Below are 20,253 nucleotides of genomic sequence, written 5' to 3' on the forward strand. Positions count from 1 at the left end.
TATACAGATTTCTGGTAGCACACAGAGGCAATTTCCTGAAACTGTTGGTTAAAATATTATTTAAAAAAAAAGTTATTGCAGGTCAAGTGCAACAACAAAAAACTTCAGCGCAAAAGCAATAATCACATCTTAGCATCCAGACARAGACAACATATGGAGGATCAGGATTCAAAAGATCAGATTCCATGATTTTGTTATTGCCGTTTACACATTAGGCAAAAGATCAGATAGGTATCAGACAGTGGAGGCTGATGAAGGAAGGACGGCTCATAATAATGGCTGGAACAGAGCGAATGGAAACCATGTGTTTGTTGTTGATACCGTTCCACCTATGCCGCTCCAGCCATTACCACGTGCTCCCCAATTAAGGTGCCACCAAACTCTTGTGGTATCAGATATACAAATAATTGGCAAAATATCTTAATTGGACTGCCTGTGTAAATGAAGCCTAAGCATCTTTACTAGCTACATATCTAGATATTGGTTAATCAACCACCCTGTTAATTGGTCAATCAATCAGATAATCAATCTATTAATATCCACTGTGGACAGTCAAGCATTACACATACATACATTTATTTTAGTAGCTCAAGAAATACCATGTTAAAAAATAGACTGTTTTTGTAACATAGAGAGTAGACCTACCTCTGCGTTCACATAGCCTCTATCATATTGTACAGGTAACTGCCAAAATAAAGGAAACACCAACATAAAGTGTCTTAATAGGGCATTGGGCCACCAGGAGTCAGAACAGCTTCAATGCACCTTGGCATAGATTCTACAAGTGTCTGGAACTCTATTGGAGGGATGCAACACCATTCTTCCACGATACATTTTGTGCTTTGTTGATGGAAACCGCTGTCTCAGGCACAGCTCGAGAATCTCCCGTAAGTGTTCAGTTGGGTTGAGATCTGGTGACTGAGGTGGTTTACATTTTATGGGGTCAGGCCATGGTAGTCTAAATAATGGCCTGCCCAGGGATGTTAATTGCTCAATTAACTCAGGAACCACACCTGCTTTCAATATACTTTGTATCCCGCATTTACTCTCAAGTGTTTGCAGTTTGTTGGCTATAGTCTATTCTCTGCTGACATCTAGTGAGTGTAAGTCACACAACGTAATTGAATTTAAATTCCTGGGTTTCAGACTTGGTTTCAGTGCACTTTATGATGAGACATTAATGAAATGATGCAGTGCATTACATGCAAAAAAAATGTTACTCGTTGAATCGTTGATTATATTGTTCCCATTTACCTATACACGTACACTACATCATCAATATTTATGAGCAAGTTCTGGGCAAGTATAATCATTACATGTCTGTCTCAAACACTTTTCTCTCTCATTTTGCTGACAGAGACATTTTACATTAAAAAACGTATGATACTGCTGCGTGATACTGCTGCATCAATACACAAATTTATGTTTTGAGGAATCAGATCAGCTCTGAAAAATATCTCATGTGAAAAGATCTGATGATTGGTCAAAAGACCAATTAGTGGAAAACTATCAGAATTTGGCTGCCTGTGTAATCGCAACCATGTATCATTTTGTACACGTTTCAGCGACACATCGAGTGACATCATCCGGACGCGGAAGTTGACAGTGAAAGTGACAATCTTCAGTTGTGTCTGGTTGTGTTCTGTGTGCTCCGCTTGACAATGGATATTTCCCAACAAGAGAGGACATATGAGACATCAATGTCTGACAAATCTACTCCAAGTAGTCTTGCAAGATACCTCGATGGTGAATTTTGGGAAACCAAAGATCATATTCGTGAAGAAATATCCCAAGGCGAGCCCTTTCGAACTAGCAGGTTCGTGATCTCTTACTGGTGGTTTTATCCAACTTTTCTATCATATGTTGATCATCAAGACTTAATCCTGTGGTAGCTAAGGTTTAAGGACATGCTCTTTTACGTATCTATCTACAGTTTTCAGCGGTTGGCAAATCATGTCACGATGCCATCGCTTTATGCAAAGGGGTTGTGCGGCTGCCAGCTGTTGCGCGTTGCGCGCACATCTGGATTAAAATAATGCTAATTTCCCCGCTGCGATGTTCATTTTCAGTTCAATGTTCATGTTAAATTCTGTCACATACTAAAATGTAATACATCTTTATTCTACAGTTATGGKCTCACGTTGGACCAGAATAGAGATTTGACGGTGGAGAGACTGGAGTATATCTTAACGAGGCCAYTAATGCGACATCACCTCAAAGATCAGGTGAACAAATTCAGTCTTACACCCCTCAACTGATACCAATTTTACACCTCACTCATTGCAAATGTTTGTCTGGGTGTTGTTCAGTTATGAAACTGAGTTTTTATGTCTTGAGGGGTTTTAGATGAAAGAGAAACAACCAGGCTTCATAGCCAAGAGCTTGGGTATCACGGAACTGATATGCTCTGCAGATATGTCCACTGGAGTAAAGGTATGCTAATTGACTTCTCCAACACACACACACACACACACACACACACACACACACACACACACACACACACACACACACTGCTTGTCATAGGCATTTATTTACATAACCAAATAACCAAATCCATGTATGATTACACTGTGTCGGCTGTGTGTACTCGCTGTCTGTACAGTGCTCTTTGGTGTTCTCCCCTCTGGTCCACAGTTGGGTGTTGTCTGTGGCTTGTTTGGTGGTGCAGTCACAAACCTTGGAAGCCCTGGTCAGAAGAAAAAATGGTATCTCCCGGTTACGGTATGTGTCCACTGCCACTAATATAACAGATAATTTACAGCTTCTGTTCAATGTCTGCCTCTTGTCGTTACATTCATACCATGCATGCACTTGTATATAGCTTTTTCCGCCATACACATTCATCCACAGCACATATTGCCATTGGATGTTGTTATTTATCTGATACAACAATGGATTTAGCCTTTAATTTTTAACTCTTTGTCAAATCATCATCCTAATTGTTTTGGTTGAATGACTGGGTGTAACTTCTGTCAGGATTCGGAGTTCACTGGGATGTTTGCCATGACAGAGAGGGGTCATGGGAGTAACGTCCGGGGAATCCTTACAGAGGCCTGCTACGAGCCATCTACACAGGTCAGCTTAATAATATGCATAACACACTCACGAATCAAGTGACACCATTGAGGTCATGCGGAATTCTGAGCTGATGGACAGTCGTTTGGTTCAACACGGCAGTGGCCTCTTTTCACCACTCAACATGGACCAACTGTACCAGTCAGTTGGGTTAGGATGAAATTCCACTTTAGTTACAGTGTATCATAATTAGTTACACTATGTGCAGAGGACAATATACCACATATGATAGTCTGTTGTACGTGGTCCGTATTACAGTGGACTAGATAATATTGTGTTACAAAACTACATCAATATGTATTTGAAATGTGCAGGTCATATCTAGTACAAACAGTATGTTCCCTCTTCGTCTGTGTTTCATGCCTTTCTTTACTGATCCCTGTACTCATTGAGTCCAAAAGAAGCATCAATATCATCATATTTAGTTATCCATTCCTCTTTTGGCCTTCAGGAGTTCATCATCCACACACCGTGTGAGGATGCCCAGAAGATGTACATCGGAAACTCCATGAAGGGGAATTACGCTTCTGTATTCGCTCAGCTCATCATCAATGGAGATTCCCAAGGTGGGACTCACTCAATACAACAGTCTGCCTGCTATGGATTGTGTTTAGCAACAGCCCCTGTGCATTTACTAATGTGTGTTAAAATGTTTTATTCATCCCCATAGGTCCTCACTGTTTTATTGTTCCAATCCGAGACCGACATGGAGTCATGAATCCTGGAGTGACAGCCATTGACATGAAGCACAAAGAAGGTAGCTAGTTTTCAATGGCCTGTTTTTCATCGAAGCAGTATTCTTCTTCCAACTGTATGACAAATACATGAATATGATGCTGTGAGACAATCATTCTTGTCACAAATGCACACCGTTGTGTATTAATACGTGGATTTTCATTGAACATTTGAAACTTAGCTATGCTGTGTGTGTTGTCACAGGCTTACACGGGGTTGACAATGGCATCTTGATATTCGACAATGTCAGGATACCGAGGACGAACCTGCTCAGCAAGTGAGTGGACTGTACATGTGCTCCACAGCCGGGTCATTAAACAGTTCTCTATAACTGCCTTTGGAAGTTAAATGCATTCCAGACATTATTGGAATATGTCCTTAATTAAATTATTCTTAGCTGTGTACAGTGTACAGTATGCAGCATCAATGTGTTTTATGACCCTCCTGCTCCAGGTTTGGCTGTGTGTCGGCAGATGGGCTGTACTCTTCTCCTGTCCAGAACAAGAGCAAACGTTTTAACGCCATGTTGGCTGCTCTCACCCCTACCAGGCTGGGACTTACTGTCCAGGCCATAGCTGCCATGAAGGTGAGTTTACAAGGCCATGTGCACTATGATTTAGGCTAGTGTATGTCAACTGATTAGCTGTCTTTAGCTTTCACCATGTTTACCATCTTACTGTGATGGTTAGTGACAGCTAGAGGGCAGTCTTGATTTACGTTACCTCCCTCAACACCATCATAGGGACAAAGCATAACACTGCCTTTGTTACACCATCTTTTATATTCTACATGCTATTCTAATGAGAAAAATCAGCTCAGTCATCTGCAGTTTGAGTGGATTATGGGCCTCAGTCTGGGTAAATCTAGGCCAGATGGGTTGGCGTCATAGTCTGCTGTGTGTACCCAATGACTGGACTGAATTCCATGTTGTGTCCCAAGTCTGGCAGGTAACCAAGAGACAATCATACAAAGCTCTGACCATAGGTGACCCTTTGGTGATGTTGGATGGTTGCAAAAATAGAATTGTCATACTCTGAATGAGTTGCTAAAACAGATCTAGCTGCTTCAAAATATGATGGACTGTTATTAGCTTGGGGAGAGCAGAGAAGCATAGAAATCAGAGCTGTTAATAGATCTGGCCCAGATTATGTCTGGTGTTCTTTTGGACTGATCTTATCAGTGTGTATAGGCTATGGGTCACAGTAACTTAGTCTTTGAACCTGTACAAAGTTTGCAGCTGTCTTTTTAATTGAAATAAAATAATACATTATGGTCCATAGACAGTTTCAAATAAACACAGTTTCATATTTAAACTTATGATTTTGTTTTTGGAACTGTAAGAACTTTACACAAAACAAATATGATTTTGCAAAATCATATTTTGCACTGAAGCTGTACCTAGAGATAAAGGCATGTAGCATCAGCGCTGTTCTGTGTTGTTTTTCTCACCTACAGTTGGGCCTCATCATTGCAGTGCGTTACAGCCACAGGTACAGTACATTTACATTTTAGTCAACACTCTTCTCCAGAGCGCCTTACAGGAGCGATTAGGGTTAAGTGCCTTGCTCAAGGGCACATCGACAGATGTTTCATCTAGTCGGCTTGGAGATTCGAACCAGCAACATTTTAACCTCTAGGCTACCTGCCGCCCCAGTGCACTTCTGACGCTCCCATACATCACACATTAACTTAAAATGAGTTGCTTTTACATTTCATTTGACAAATGCATGTATGCACATATGCAATGGATGTGATTGAGATCGGAATTATATGATTTTCTTCGTTGTATTTCAACTGAAAAGGTTCTGACAGTCATTCTAGTGGTAGTCTTTTGTATTCCTGCTCATGCACAATAGCACTTTTCATAATGTGGAACGTTTACATAAAGCCGATAGAAGTGATGGGTTAGCTCCACGCTAGCCTCGTCGCGAACCAGGCTTCCGTAAACAGTAAGCCTGGGGAAGTTCCATTGCAGAAATCAGCTAAAGACGGATCGGAACCCGGTGAAATCGGTGACGCCTCGCAACACATCAAACCAATCAAATGCCTTGCTTGGGCGGAGCTCCAAAGGTGCTCACCAGATTAGTGCCGTATGAGCAACATAAGTTAAATATAATGAAAAGAACCTCATTATTATTATTATTATTTTGTTGAACCCATCCGAGGGTTTTTCTTTATTTTTTTTTACTATTTTCTACATTGTAGAATAATAGTGAAGACATCAACACTATGAACTAACACATATGGAATCATGTAGTAACCAAAAAAGTGTTAAACAAATCAAAATATATTTTAGATGATAGATTCCTCAAAGTAGCCACCTGTTGCCTTTGACAGCTTTGTACACTCTTGGCATTCTCTCAACGAGCTTTACCTGGAATGCTTTTCCAACAGTCTTGAAGGAGTTCCCACATATGATGAGCACTTGTTCGCTGCTTTTCTTTCACTCTGCAGTCCAACTCATCCCAAACCATCTTAATTGGGTTGAGGTTGGGTGATTGTGAAGGCCAAGTCATCTGATGCAGCACTCCATCACTCCTTCTTGGCCAAATAGCCCTTACACAGCCTGGTGGTGTGTTGGGTCATTGTCCTATTGAAAAACAAATGATAGATCCCACTAAGCGCAAACCAGATGGGATGGCGTATCACTGTAGAATGCTGTGGTAGCCATGCTGGTTAAGTGTGCCTTGAATTCTAAATAAATCACAGCCAGTGTCACCAGAAAAGCACCATCACACCTCCTCCATGCTTCACGGTGGGAACCACACATGTGAGATCATCCGTTCACCTACTCTGCATCTCACAAAGACACGGTTGGAACCAAAAATCTCATATTTGGACTAATCAGACCAAAGGACAGATTTCCACCAGTCTAATGTCCATTGCTTGTGTTTCTTGGCCCAAGTAAGTCTCTTCTTCTTATTGGTGTCCTTTAGTAGTGGTTTCTTTGTAGCAATTCGACCATGAAAGCCTGATTCACGCAGTCTCCTCTGAACAGTTGATGTTGAGATGTGTCTGTTACTTGAACTGTGTGAAGCATTTATTTGGGCTGCAATTTCTGAGGCTGGTAACTCTAATGAACTTATCCTCTGCAGCAGTGGTAACTCTGGGTCTTCCTTTCCTGTGGCTATCCTCATGAGAGCCAGTTTCATCATAGCGCTTGATGGTTTTTGCGACTGCAGTTGAAGAAACTTTCAAAAATCTTGAAATGTTCTGGATTGACTGACCTTCACGTCTTAAAGTAATGATGGACTTTCATTTCTCTTTGCTTATTTGAGCTGTTCTTGCCATAATATGGACTTGGTATTTTACCAAATAGGGCTATCTTCTGTATACCACCCCTACCTTGTCACAACACAACCTATTGGCTCAAACGCATTAAGAAGGAAAGAAATTCCACAAATGTACTTTTAACAAGGCACACCTGTTAATTGAAATGCATTCCAGGTGACTACCTCATGAAGCTGGTTGATAGAATGCCAAGAGTGTACAAAGCTGTCAAGACAAAGGGTGGCTACTTGTCAAATATATTTTGATTTGTTTAACACTTCTTTTTGGTTACTACATGATTCCATGTGTGTAATTTCATAGTTTTGATGTATTTTGGTGTACAATGTAGAAAATGTGTAAAAAATAAAGCAAAACCCTTGAATGAGTAGCTGTGTCCAACATTTTGACTTGTACTGTACATTTTACATACACATTTTGCATACATACTTTTATATAAAGCAATCACATAACAATAGTACATTACCAAACATAAGCTCTTTAATCCCAACCCTCAGCCACTCTCAGACCATCCCACCTATCACCATAGACCACCCTCGTTTGGTTTCCATGTGCCATATATTTTTTATTTGTGCTGTGATGTTTTACATACATTTTGAACCTTTCTAATCGTATAGTATCCACAAATTGTGAGCTAAAGATAACCTTTTCTACGAATATTATTATATTATTTATTGACTGACTATGGCTTTCCAAATTGCCCAACACTGCTATTTGTAAGGTTAATTTTAAGTGAATGTTGTGATTTTTTTWAAACATACCTGTGACCAGAGACCAGCTACATAGGGGCAATACCAGAATAAATTATCTAGTGATTCTGTCTCTATGCAGCAAAAGCTACAGAGCTGAGATTGTTGTGTGAGATTCTGTTGGTGGCAAGAATTTTGCATAATAATTTAAATTGAAAAACTCGAAGTCTTGAATCAAGTGTTGTTTTTTTGTACCAGTTCATAAACCATGTGCCATGGAATCGGTACATCGAAAATCTCTTCCCATTTTATTTTGCAACCTGTATGGCGCAGCTGTCAACATTTTTGTTCTACGATGAAACTGGTAGATTTTTCTATATATGCCAATTCCTTCTAGTTCAATTTGTATCTTTTATATATGGCAGGCAAACAAGTTCCCTACCTTCTCCCTTTTCCGCTTGCCTCCTCCATTTTTGTGATAATGCTGCAATCAATTGGTTGTAAATTTGGATTGAGCAGACATTCCCATATATTTTCGATAACTGCATATGTGACAACTCCACCGATTTATATTCATAATATCATTAATAGATATAATACAATTTAAAAAACAATTTCAATAAATAATAGTTTTTTTATATGTCAGTATATTTTGAGTTTAACCATAACATTTATGTGATATTTGTTATTATCTATTCTGGAGGATAAAACTGACATTGTAACCAGTTTTGTATGGCTTGTTTTAAGAAAGGGCGACACTTTAAACAAAATTCCTTTTCAATTAGTCGGAAATGAGAAGTTGTAGTCTGTAAAAAGGCAATTTTTAAACAAAGGATGAACCTTTCTTAATCTACTGGAGAACCATTTTGGGTTTTCCGAGGGATCGGAATCCAGTGTAAATCAGTGACGCCTCGCAACACATCAAACCAAAAAATCTGGTAAATGGTTTTCCTCGTATACATTGTCATACTGGTATCATTTTAAATTGAGAACATATACAGTGGGGAGAACAAGTATTTGATACACTGCCGATTTTGCAGGTTTTCCTACTTACAAAGCATGTAGAGGTCTGTCATTTTTATCATAGGTACACTTCAACTGTGAGAGACGGAATCTAAAACAACATCCAGAAAATCACATTGTATGATTTTTAAGTAATTAATTTGCATTTTATTGCATGACATAAGTATTTGATCACCTACCAACCAGTAAGAATTCCGTCTCTCACAGCCTGTTCGTTTTTCTTTAAGAAGCCCTCCTGTTCTCCACTCATTACCTGTATTAACTGCACCTGTTTGAACTCGTTACTGTATAAAAGACACCTGTCCACACACTCAATCAAACAGACTCCAACCTCTCCACAATGGCCAAGACCAGAGAGCTGTGTAAGGACATCAGGGATCAAATTGTAGACCTGCACAAGGCTGGGATGGGCTACAGGACAATAGGCAAGCAGCTTGGTGAGAAGGCAAACAACTGTTGGCGCAATTATTAGAAAATGGAAGAAGTTCAAGATGACGGTCAATCACCCTCGGTCTGGGGCTCCATGCAAGATCTCACCTCGTGGGGCATCATGATCATGAGGAAGGTGAGGGATCAGCCAGAACTACACGGCAGGACCTGGTCAATGACCTGAAGAGAGCTGGGACCAAGTCTCAAAAGAAAACCATAGTAACACCCTACGCCGTCATGGATTAAAATCCTGCAGTGCACGCAAGGTCCCTCTGCTCAGCCAGCGCATGTCCAGGACCGTCTGAAGTTTGCCAATGACCATCTGGATTATCCAGAGGAGGAATAGAGAGGGTCATGTGGTCTGATGAGACAAAAATATAGTTTTTTGGTCTAAACTCCACTCGCCGTGTTTGGAGGAAGAAGAAGGATGAGTACAACCCCAAGAACACCATCCCAACCGTGAAGCTGGAGGTGGAAACATCATTCTTTGGGGATGCTTTTCTGCAAAGGGGACAGGACGACTGCACCGTATTGAGGGGAGGATGGATGGGGCCATGATCGCGAGTCTTGGCCAACAACCTCCTTCCCTAAGTAAGAGCATTGAAGATGGGTCATGGCTGGGTCTTCGCATGAAACGACCCGAAACACACAGCCAGGGCAACTAAGGAGTGGCTCCGTAAGAAGCATCTCAAGGTCCTAGAGTGGCCTAGCAGTCTCCAGACCTGAACCCAATAGAAAATCTTTGGAGGGAGCTGAAAGTCCGTATTGCCCAGCGACAGCCCCGAAACCTGAAGGATCTGGAGAAGGTCTGTATGGGAGAGGAGTGGGCCAAAATCCCTGCTGCAGTGTGTACAAACCTGGTCAAGAACTACAGGAAACGTTGATCTCTGTAATTGCAAACAAAGGTTTCTGTACCAAATATTAGTTCTGCTTTCTTGATGTATCAAATACGTATGTCATGCATAAAATGCTAATTAATTACTTAAAAATCATACAATGTGATTTTCTGGATTTTTTGTTTTAGATTCTGTCTCTCACAGTTGAAGTGTACCTATGATAAAAATTACAGACCTCTACATGCTTTGTAAGTAGGAACCTGCAAAATCGGCAGTGTTATCAAATACTTGTTCTCCCCACTGTAGCTAGCTCAACATGTAAATGTTGGAATTTAGCTATTCTCTGCTTCATATTACAAGTTCCCATAAGGCCAGTAATGCCATCATATTTTAGGCCTTATATGCCATATGATAAGCTGCAAAAATGGACTCACATAGTTGATATTCTGAAATAGAGTAACAATTAAATAAAACACATGGGAGATCTTACAACTAGACAAAAGTGGAGCATACAACACAGAAACAGACACTTTCGAGACAGCAGATTACTGGACAGGCAACCCGCAACTGCCACAAACCGAACTCTCCCGTGACACGCACAGGCCGCTATCAGAACTCTCCCATTCCATACATCACTGAACTGATCAATGCCTACGCTCTACCTTTACTGACAGCTGGAGCTGCAATTTCACCCTCTTCCATGACTGTTATCTACAATGCATTCAGAAAGTATTCAGACCCCTTCACTTTTTCCACATTTTGTTAGGTTATAGCCTTATTCTAAAATGTATTAAATTATTTTCCCGTATCAATCTACACACAATACCCCATAATGACAAAGCAAAAACAGGGTTTTAGAAATATTAGCAAATTTATAAAACAGAAATACCTTATTTACATAAGTATTCAGATCCTTTGCTATGAGAATCTAAATTGAGCTCAGGTGCATCCTGTTTCCATTGATCATCCTTGAGATGTTTCTACAACTTGATTGGAGTCCACCTGTGGTAAATTAAATTGATTGGACATGATTTGAAAAGGCACAGACCTGTCTATATAAGGTCYCACAGTTGACAATGCATGTCAGAGCAAAAACCAAGCCATGAGGTCGAAGGAATTGTCCATAGAGCTCCGAGACAGGATTGTGTCGAGGCAGAGATCTGGCAAAGGGTACCAAAACATTTCTGCAGCACTGAAGTTCCCCAAGAACACAGTGGCTTCCATCATTCTTAAATGGAAGAAGTTTGGAACCACCAAGACTCTTCCTAGAGCTGGCCGCCCGGCCAATCTGAGCAATCAGGGGAGAAGGGCCTTGGTCAGGGAGGTGACCCAAGAACCCGATGGTCACTCTGGCAGAGTTCCTCTGTGGACAACTGGGACCATCCCTACAGTGAAGCATGGTGCTGTCGGGATGCTTTTTAGCGACAGGGACTGGGAGACTAGTCAGGATCGAGGGGAAGATGAACGGAGCAAATTACAGAGAGATCCTTGATGAAAACCTGCTCCAGAGTGCTCAGGGCCTTAGACTGGGGCGAAGGATCACCTTCGAACAGGACAACGACCCTAAGCACACATCCAAGACAACACAGGAGTGGCTTCGGGACAAGTCTCTGAATGTCCTTGAGTGGCCCAGCTAGAGCCCAGACTTGAACCCGATTGAACAACTCTGGAGAGACCTGAAATATCCAGCCCGACAGAGCTTGATAGGATCTGCAGAGAAGAATGGGAGAAACTCCCCAAATACAGGTGTGCCAAGCGTGTAGGGTCAAACCCAAGAAGACTCGAGGCTGTAATCGGTGCCAAAGGTGCTTCAACAAATTACTGAGTAACGGGTCTGAATACTTATGTAAATGTGATTATTTCCTTTTTTTTTATCCATTTGCAAAAGTTTCTCAAACTGTTTTTGCTTTGTCATTATGGGTTATTGTGTGTAGATTGATGAGGGGGGGGGAACAATTTAATCCATTTTAGAATAAGGCTGTAACGTAACAAAATGTGGAAAAAGTCAAGGAGTCTGAATACTTTCTGAATGCACTGTAGATGGTTATTTTTTCCATTCAGAGCTGACCCAACACCATTCAATTCCTATTATGTGTAAAATGCTTCTGAATGTCAACAAAATAACAAACAGCTCAATATGGAAAGAAAACAACAATAGATATTGAGCATTATTTTGTTTACATCAGAAAACACACATTCTTTTGACAGCCCTATTGAGGGAGTCTCTTGTTTTTCCGTATCTGTTGTTGTTTTTTGTGCATCCTCATGTGTGGGTTGCGTGTTGTCTGCTAAAGTTTCCAATGTGGGGGCGAGAGCGTGGGTGGGGGGGAAGGGGAGGTTTTTCTCTGTAATTGGCATCCCCAAAAATCACCCCCACGCTTGGGCGGAGCTCCAAAGGTGCTCACCAGATTAGTGCTGTATGAGCAACATAAGTGAAATAAAATTAGTCTCATATGTTACCTGTAATGTTCATTTCCTATAGCCTAATTTCCCCCCAAAAAATGTATGTCAGCACTTTAAAAGGAATCTACAAAATCGGGTAAATGCTTTTCCTCATATACATTGTCTACTGGTATCATTTTAAATTGAGAACATATAGCTCAACATGTAAATGTGTGAATTTAGCTATTCTCTGCTTCAGATTACAGATTCCCATAAGGCCAGTAATGCCATCCTATTGTAGGCCTATGGCTGCATTGGCGATGCATGCCATATGATAAGCTGGAAAATGGACTCACATAGTTGATATTCTGAAAAAGAGTAACAATTAAATAAAACACATGGGAGATCTTACAACTAGACAAAAAGGAAATGTTAATTTGAGCATACAACACAGAAACAGACACTTTCGANGACAAAAAGGAAATGTTAATTTGAGCATACAACACAGAAACAGACACTTTCGAGACAGCAGATTACTGGACAGGCAACCCGCAACTGCCACAAACTGAACACTCCCGTGACACGCACAGGCCGCTATCAGAACTCTCCCATTCCATACATCACTGAACTGATCAATACCTACGCTCTACCTTTACTGACAGCTGGAGCTGCAATTTCACCCTCTTCCATGACTGTTATCTCCAAATGCATTTGGAGACTGTGTTTTTAATTTACAATRATTACATCAAGATAGCTAGCTGAAAGGAAGTTAGCTAGCTGATGACATTTAATTAAATTAGCTAAACAGTTTGTAAAGTCAATTAGATACCTTACTAGCAGCTCAGCTGAGTTAGCCTACAAAGTGGCCTACTATAGCCAGCTAGCTAGTTAATAATACATAGCTTTTTTACATTAAAAAAAATGTATTTACTTACTTGAATAGGTTCTCCCACTTCCTCCGTGTTTTTGGGTGCCTTCCGGTATTTATCTGGATGAATGGAGACGAGCCAAAAAGTGTTTGTCACCAGAGCGATGTAGAACGTGTTGTGACGTTTGACTTTACCAGCATAATTCACTTTCAATTTCAATAAATATAAATCGCAGACTGTCGGCCACACTTGATGACTTGAAAACGAGCACTTGAAACCTACTTTTATACAAAATGTGTCCTACCCGGACGGAAAACAGTGACACACATAACACACAGCAGCCCTTCTACGGGAGTGTGGGGGGAGGGTCCTTGAAATGTAACATCCAATCAAAACCTTGTCGTTGGGTGCAAGCGGACCATTCAAACAGTTTTTGCAATATGAAATTCTCCAAACCACCAGGCGTGACAACGACGTGATTTTGGAGGTATGGCAACACGAGACTAGCTCCACACCAACTCATCCCATAATCAATGTAATAAATTATGTAGATGGTTATTTTTTCCATTCAAAGCTGACYCAACTCCATTCAATTCCTATTATGTTTAAAATGCTTCTGAATATCAACAAAAGAACAAACGGCTCAATATGGGAAGAAAACAACAATAGATATTGTACTGCTCACATATCTATTGTATTGTTTTCTTCCCATATTGAGCCGTTTGTTCTTTTGTTGATATCAGAAGCATTTTAAACATAATAGGAAATTGAATGGAGTTGAGTCAGCTTTGAATGGAAAAAAGTAACCATCTACATAATATATTACATTGATTATGGGATGAGTTGGTGTGGAGCTAGTCTCGTGGTTGCCATACCTCCAAAATCACGTCGTTGTCACGCCTGGTGGTTTGGAGAATTTCATATTGCAAAAACTGTTTGAATGGTCCGCTTGCACCTCAACGACAAGTTTGATTGGATGTTACATTTCAAAGGACCTCCCCCCACACTCCCGTAGAAGGGGCTGCTGTGTGTTATGTGTGTCACTGTTTTTCGTCGGGTTAGGACACATTTTTGTATAAAAGTAGAGTTTCAGTGCTTTTGTTCAAGTCATCAGTGTGGCCGACAGTCTGCGATTTATATTTATTGAAAATTGAAAAGTGAATTATGCTGGTAAAGTCAAACGTCACAACACGTTCACATCGCTCTGAGTGGTGACAAACACTTTTTTGGCTCGTCTCCATTCATCCAGATTAAAATACCGGAAGGCACCCAAAAACACGGAGGAAGTGGGGAGAACCTATTTCAAGTAAGTAAATACATTTTTTTTAATGTAAAAAAGCTTTGTATTATTAACTAGCTAGCTGGGCTATATTAGGCCACTTTGTGAGGCGCTAACTCACTGATGCTGCGATAGTAGAGTTATCTAAATTGAACCTTTACCAAACTGTATAGCTAATTTTAATTAAATGTCATCAAGCTAGCTAACTTCTTTCACTAGCTTCGTTGCATGTTACATTATTTGTAAATTAAAAAAACAGTCTCCAAATGCATTGGAATATTACAGTCATGAAGAGGTGCACATCTGCAGGGTGTCTCAGGTGGTCAGTTAAAAGGTAGAAGCGTAGGTATTGATCAGTTCAGTGATGATATGGACAGGGAGAGAGGTTCATGACTAGCGGGCGTCCTGTGCGTGTCACGGAGTGTTCAATGGTTTGTCGTTTGGTGGGTCAGTGGGGCCTTGCCCTTCGTAATAACAAGGTTTATCTTATTCAGTTTTTGACCGGTTTGACTGCATGGTCATCGACAAAGTGTCTGTTTCTGTGTTTGTTTATGGCTTCAAATTAAACGCAGTTCCTGTTTTGTTCTAGCTTAGGAAAAATCGTCCCATGTGTTTTATTTGCATTGGTGGGTAGGGGGACAGGACGTGTGTCACAAAACAGGAAACGTGTCCTCCATGTGCAGTAGTCTGCATCGGTATTGTGAATTACCCCCTCCCTCTTTCTATCTCTCTCTCTCTGTGTGGGGGTGTGATTTGGTGGATTTTTGGTGCCAAACCACAAGAGAAAACCCTCCTCTTTCCGCCAACCCAAGCTCTCGCCCCCACATTGGAAACTTAGCAGAACAACGCAACTCACACGTGAGGATGCACAAAAAACAATATGGACAAAAACAGAGACTCCCTCAATAGGGCTGTCAAAAGAATGTGTGTTCTCGGAGGAAACTAAATATGCTCAATATCTATTGTTGTTTCTTCCCATATTGAGCCGTTTGTTCTTTTGTTGATATTCAGAAGCATTTAAACATAATAGGAATTGAATGGAGTTGGCGTTCAGCTTTTGAATGGAAAAAATAACCATCTACGTCGTCTGGTCACGCCTCACTTGGAAAGGTTTGGAGAATTTCATATTGCAAAAACTGTTTGAATTGGTCCGCTTGCACCCAACCGACAAGGTATGATTGTTTACATTTCAAGAACCCTCCCCCCACACTCCCGTAGAAAGGGCTGCCTGTGGTGTTATGTGCGTCACTGTTATTCCGTCCGGGTAGGACACATTTGTATAAAGTAGGTTTCAAGTGCTCGTTTTCAAGTCATCAAGTGTGGCCGACAGTCTGCAATTTATATTTTATGAAAGTGAATACGCTAAAGTCAAAACGTCACAACACGTTCTACACCGCTCTCGTGACAAACACTCGAAAAGTGGTGTTCTGTGTTGGTATTGCTCAAAATTAACTTTCCTTGTTGTCTAAGTTGTAAGATTCTCCCATGTGTTTCTATTTAATGGTATTACTCTTTTTCAGAATATCAACTATGTTGAGTCTATTTTTCCAAGCTTATCATATGCAGTGCATCGCCAATGCACGCATAGCCTACAATAGGAGTGTGCATTACGGCCTTATTGGAATACTGTAATCTTGAAGCAGATAAAGAGATAGCTAAAGTCACACATTTTAACATGTTGAGCTATCATGTTTCTCAATTTAAAAATGATTACCAGTAGACAATGTAATGAGGAAAAGCATTTAGCCGATTTTGTAGATTCCTTTAAAGTTGCTGGACATACATTTTTTGGGGGGAAATTAGGCTATAGGAAATGAAAACATTACAAGTAACACTATGAGAAACCTAATTTATTTTTCACTTTATGTTGCTCATACAGCACTAGGTCTGGTTGAGCACCTTTGGAGCTCCGCCCAAGCGTGGCGTGATTTTGGGGATAGCCAATTACAGAGAAAAACCATCCCCCTTCCCGCCCCACCACACGTGCGTCCGCCGCTATCGCTCCACATCACTGGGAAACTCACTACTAGCAGACAACACGGCAAGCCACACAATGAACTCTTCGCCAGGCGCGAGCGGACTTCACGCGAGGTGAAACGCTCGACCAGTGCTAGCCATCAAGCACATATACACACCCACAAAAGACAGATCCCATCGTACAGACGATGGGCTCAAAAACAGACAAACCGATGGCTAGTGTCTCTCCGCGTCAACACATTCCTAAGATAGCAGTCTGCTGAGCGCCGCACATATAAGGATGCTTATACAAACACGCGAATGGTGAGAGAACTCATCGGAGATCTTCAACATATTCGGTGTTTCTTTCCATATTGATGTTCTGTTAGTATTATTGTTTTACCCTTTCGTTACATCGCTCGATAGGTGAGAGTGTGACGAAGAGCGCTTTTACATGGGTGTTTGGTCAGCTTACTGAATGGAAAAAATAACCATCTACAGTGCATTGCAGAAGGTAGGTCAGACTCCTTGACTTTTTCCACATTTTGTTACGAACAGGTGACAGCCTCTATTCTAAAATGGTATTTAATTGTTCCCCCCCCCTCATTCAATCTACACACAATAACCCATGAATGACCAAAGCAAAAAACAGTTTGAGAAATCTTTTGCAAATGGATAAAAAAAAAGGAGAATAATCACAATTTACATAAGTATTTCAGACCCGTTACTCAGTATAATGTTGAAGCACCTTTGGCACCGATTACAAGCCTGCAGTCTTCTTGGGTTTGACCCTACACGCTTGGCACAGCCTGTACTTTAGGGAGTTTCTCCCATTCTTCTCTGCAGGATCCTATCAAAGCTCTGCGGCTGGATTTTCAGGTCTCTCCAGAGTTGTTCAATCGGGGTTCAAGTTGCGACTCTAGCTGCCGGCCACTCGAAGGAACATTCAGAGGACTTGTCCCGAAGCCACTCCTGTTTTGTTCTTGGATGTGTGCTTAGGGCTCGTTGTCTGTTCGAAGGTGATCCTTCGCCCCAGTCTAAGCCCTGGAGCACTCTGAGCCAGCGTTTTCATCAAGGAATCTCTCCTGTACATTTGCTCCGTTATTCTTCCCCTCGGAGTCGCTGTACGTAGTCTCCCAGTCCCTGTCGCTAAAAAAAGCATCCCGACAGCACCACTGCTTCACTGTAGGGATCGTCCCAGTTGGTCCACAAGAGGAACTCATGCCAGAGTGACCCATCGGGTTCTTGTGTCACCCTCCCTGACCAAGCCCTTCTCCCCTGATTGCTCAGATTGGCTCCCTCCTGGCGGCCAGCTTCGTAGCGTAAGAGTGCTTGGTGTTTCCAAACTTCTTCCATTTAAGAATGATTGGAAGCCACTGTGTTCTTGGAGAACTTCAGATGCTGCAGATAATGTGTTTGGTACCCTTTGCAGATCTCTGCCTCGACACAATCCTGTCTCGGAGCTCCTATTGGACCAATTCCTCTCGACCTCATGGCTGGTTTTTGCGCTGACGATGCATGTCAACTGTGAGAACCTAGTATAGACAGTCTGTGCCTGTCCAAATCATGTCCAATCAATTTCTAATTTAAACCACAGAGTGGGACTCCAATCAAGTTTTGTAGAAACATCTCAAAGGATTATTGATCAATGGAAACAGGATTGCACCTGAGCCTCAAATTTAATTCTCATAGCAAAGATCTGAATACTTATGTAAATAACGTATTTTCTGTTTTATAAATTTGCTAATATTTGCTAAAAAACCCTGTTTTGCGTTGTCGCATTATGGGTATCTGTGTGTAGATTGATCCACGGGAAAATAATTAATACATTTTAAGAATAAGTCTATACACCTAACAAAATGTCTGGAAAAAGTGAAGGGGTCTGAATACTTCTGAATGCATGTAGGATAACAGTCATGAAGAGGGTGAAATTGCAAGCTCCAGTCTGTCAGTAAGGATTTCCTTAGAGCTAGGCGCATTGATCAGTTCAGTGATGTAATGGAAATGGAGAGTTCTGATAGCGGCCTGTGCGTGTCACGGGAGAGTGGCGGTTTGTGGCAGTGCGGTTGCGCTGTTCCCAGATAAAGTCTGCTGTCTCGAAAAGGTCTGTTTCTGTGTGTAGCTCAAATTAACATTTCTTTTTGTCTGAGTGCGCTAAAGATTCTCCCATGTGTTTTATCTTAATTTGTTACTCTTAGTAGAATATCAACCTATGTGAGTCCATTTTGCAGCTTCTCATATGCAATATAGGCCTAAAATATAGTATGGCATTACTGCGCTTATCGGGAATCTGTAATATGAGCAGAGAAAAATAGCTAAATTTCACAATTTACATGTTGAAGCTAGCTACAGGGCAGAACAAGTATTTGACTACACTGCGATTTTGCAGGTTTTCCTACTTAACAAAGCCATTGTAGGAGGTCTGTAATTTGTCATAGGAACACTTCAACTCGTGAAGCAGAATCCTAAAAACACAAAACAGAAAATCACATCTGTATGATTTTTAAGTATAATTAATTAGCATTTATTGCATGACATACTATTGATAACCATCAGAAAAGCCAGAACTTAATATTTTGGTACAGAACCCTGTTTGCAATTACAAGATCATACTGTTTCTGTAGTTCTTGACCAGGTTCTTGTCTAAACACCTGCGCAGGGATTTCGGCCCCATCCTCCTCCATTACAAGACCTTTCCAATCCTTCAGGTTCGGGCTGATCGCTGGGCAATACGACTTCAGCTCCCTCCAAAGAATTTTCTAGTTGGGTTCAGGATCTGGAACTGGCTAGGCCACCTAGACCTTTGAGATGCTTCTTAACGGAAAGCCACTCCTTAGTTGCCCTTGGCTGCTTGGTTTCGGGTCGTTGTCATCTGGAAGACCAGCCTATGACCCATCTTCAATCTTCTACTTAGGAAGGAGTTGTTTGGCCAAAGTTCTCGCGATACATGGCCCCATTTCCATCCTCCCCTCAATTACGTGCAGTCCTCCCGTCCCCCCTTCAGTGTGAGCAAGGAAGAAAACACACCCCTGAAAGAATATTTCTTAGTTTCATGGTGCCGATCCTCCCATGCTTCGACCGGCTCGGACATTTCGTGGCGCCTGTATTAAGATGCCTGGAGATAGATAAATCGCAGCTCTCATCCTGATTGTCCTTCCTGTGTCTTTCCTGTACGCGAACATCACACCCGCGCGTGGCAGAGTGGAGTTTAGACCCCAAAAAAAACCTAATACCTTTTTTTCGCGCTCCATTCAGTGCCACGTTTGACCTTTTCGCTCGGCCTAGTTCTCTCTTTCCTTGACATGGATAATCCAGCCTACTTCAGGAGCCGATTGTGGTTGGCCCATTCATGCGCAAAGACTTCTGCAGAGCCCAGAGAACACGTCCCGACAGAAGAAGACTCTGGCGAAGAGCCACTTAGCATCTGGGCCTGGTGTAGCCGTGGAGGCCAGGGGAGGGATTACCTACATTCCGGGGGGCGGCAGAGGGTGCCATACTTGGCAGAGGTGTAATCCTAGCACTTATGGTGGGACTCCCTAGGGGGCGCTAGGAGGCGGCAGGTTAGCCTTAGTGGTTAGGAGCGTTGGACTAGGAATCGAAAGGTTGGCAAGTTCGAATCCCAAGCTTGACAAGGTGGACAAATATGTTGTTCTGCCCTAGGCTGAACAAGGGCCATGTTAAACCCACGT

At 41.6% G+C, this 20,253-nt stretch overlaps 1 protein-coding gene across 3 annotated transcripts in view; it reads left to right on the plus strand.

The window, feature by feature from the left end:
• The first annotated feature begins 1,586 nt into the window (after positions 1 to 1,586).
• The window catches only part of acoxl (acyl-CoA oxidase-like), a 52,156-nt gene continuing 33,489 nt past the window's right edge, over positions 1,587 to 20,253 (plus strand). Inside the window, exons 1-10 of one of the 3 annotated variants that reach the window (XM_070434988.1) lie at positions 1,587 to 1,816; positions 2,129 to 2,225; positions 2,347 to 2,433; positions 2,638 to 2,724; positions 2,980 to 3,078; positions 3,530 to 3,644; positions 3,749 to 3,835; positions 4,018 to 4,090; positions 4,267 to 4,399; positions 5,269 to 5,303. In XM_070434988.1, the coding sequence (XP_070291089.1) occupies positions 1,662 to 1,816; positions 2,129 to 2,225; positions 2,347 to 2,433; positions 2,638 to 2,724; positions 2,980 to 3,078; positions 3,530 to 3,644; positions 3,749 to 3,835; positions 4,018 to 4,090; positions 4,267 to 4,399; positions 5,269 to 5,303 (968 nt within the window). In that variant the 5' untranslated portion in view covers positions 1,587 to 1,661. Of the gene's footprint in view, positions 1,817 to 2,128; positions 2,226 to 2,337; positions 2,434 to 2,637; positions 2,725 to 2,979; positions 3,079 to 3,529; positions 3,645 to 3,748; positions 3,836 to 4,017; positions 4,091 to 4,266; positions 4,400 to 5,268; positions 5,304 to 20,253 lie in introns of those variants that run through there. The other 2 variants (XM_023970042.2, XM_023970043.2) reach the window with 2 other exon arrangements.

This window comes from Salvelinus sp. IW2-2015, linkage group LG25 (assembly GCF_002910315.2).
Source record: "Salvelinus sp. IW2-2015 linkage group LG25, ASM291031v2, whole genome shotgun sequence".
Classification (NCBI taxonomy): domain Eukaryota; kingdom Metazoa; phylum Chordata; class Actinopteri; order Salmoniformes; family Salmonidae; genus Salvelinus; species Salvelinus sp. IW2-2015.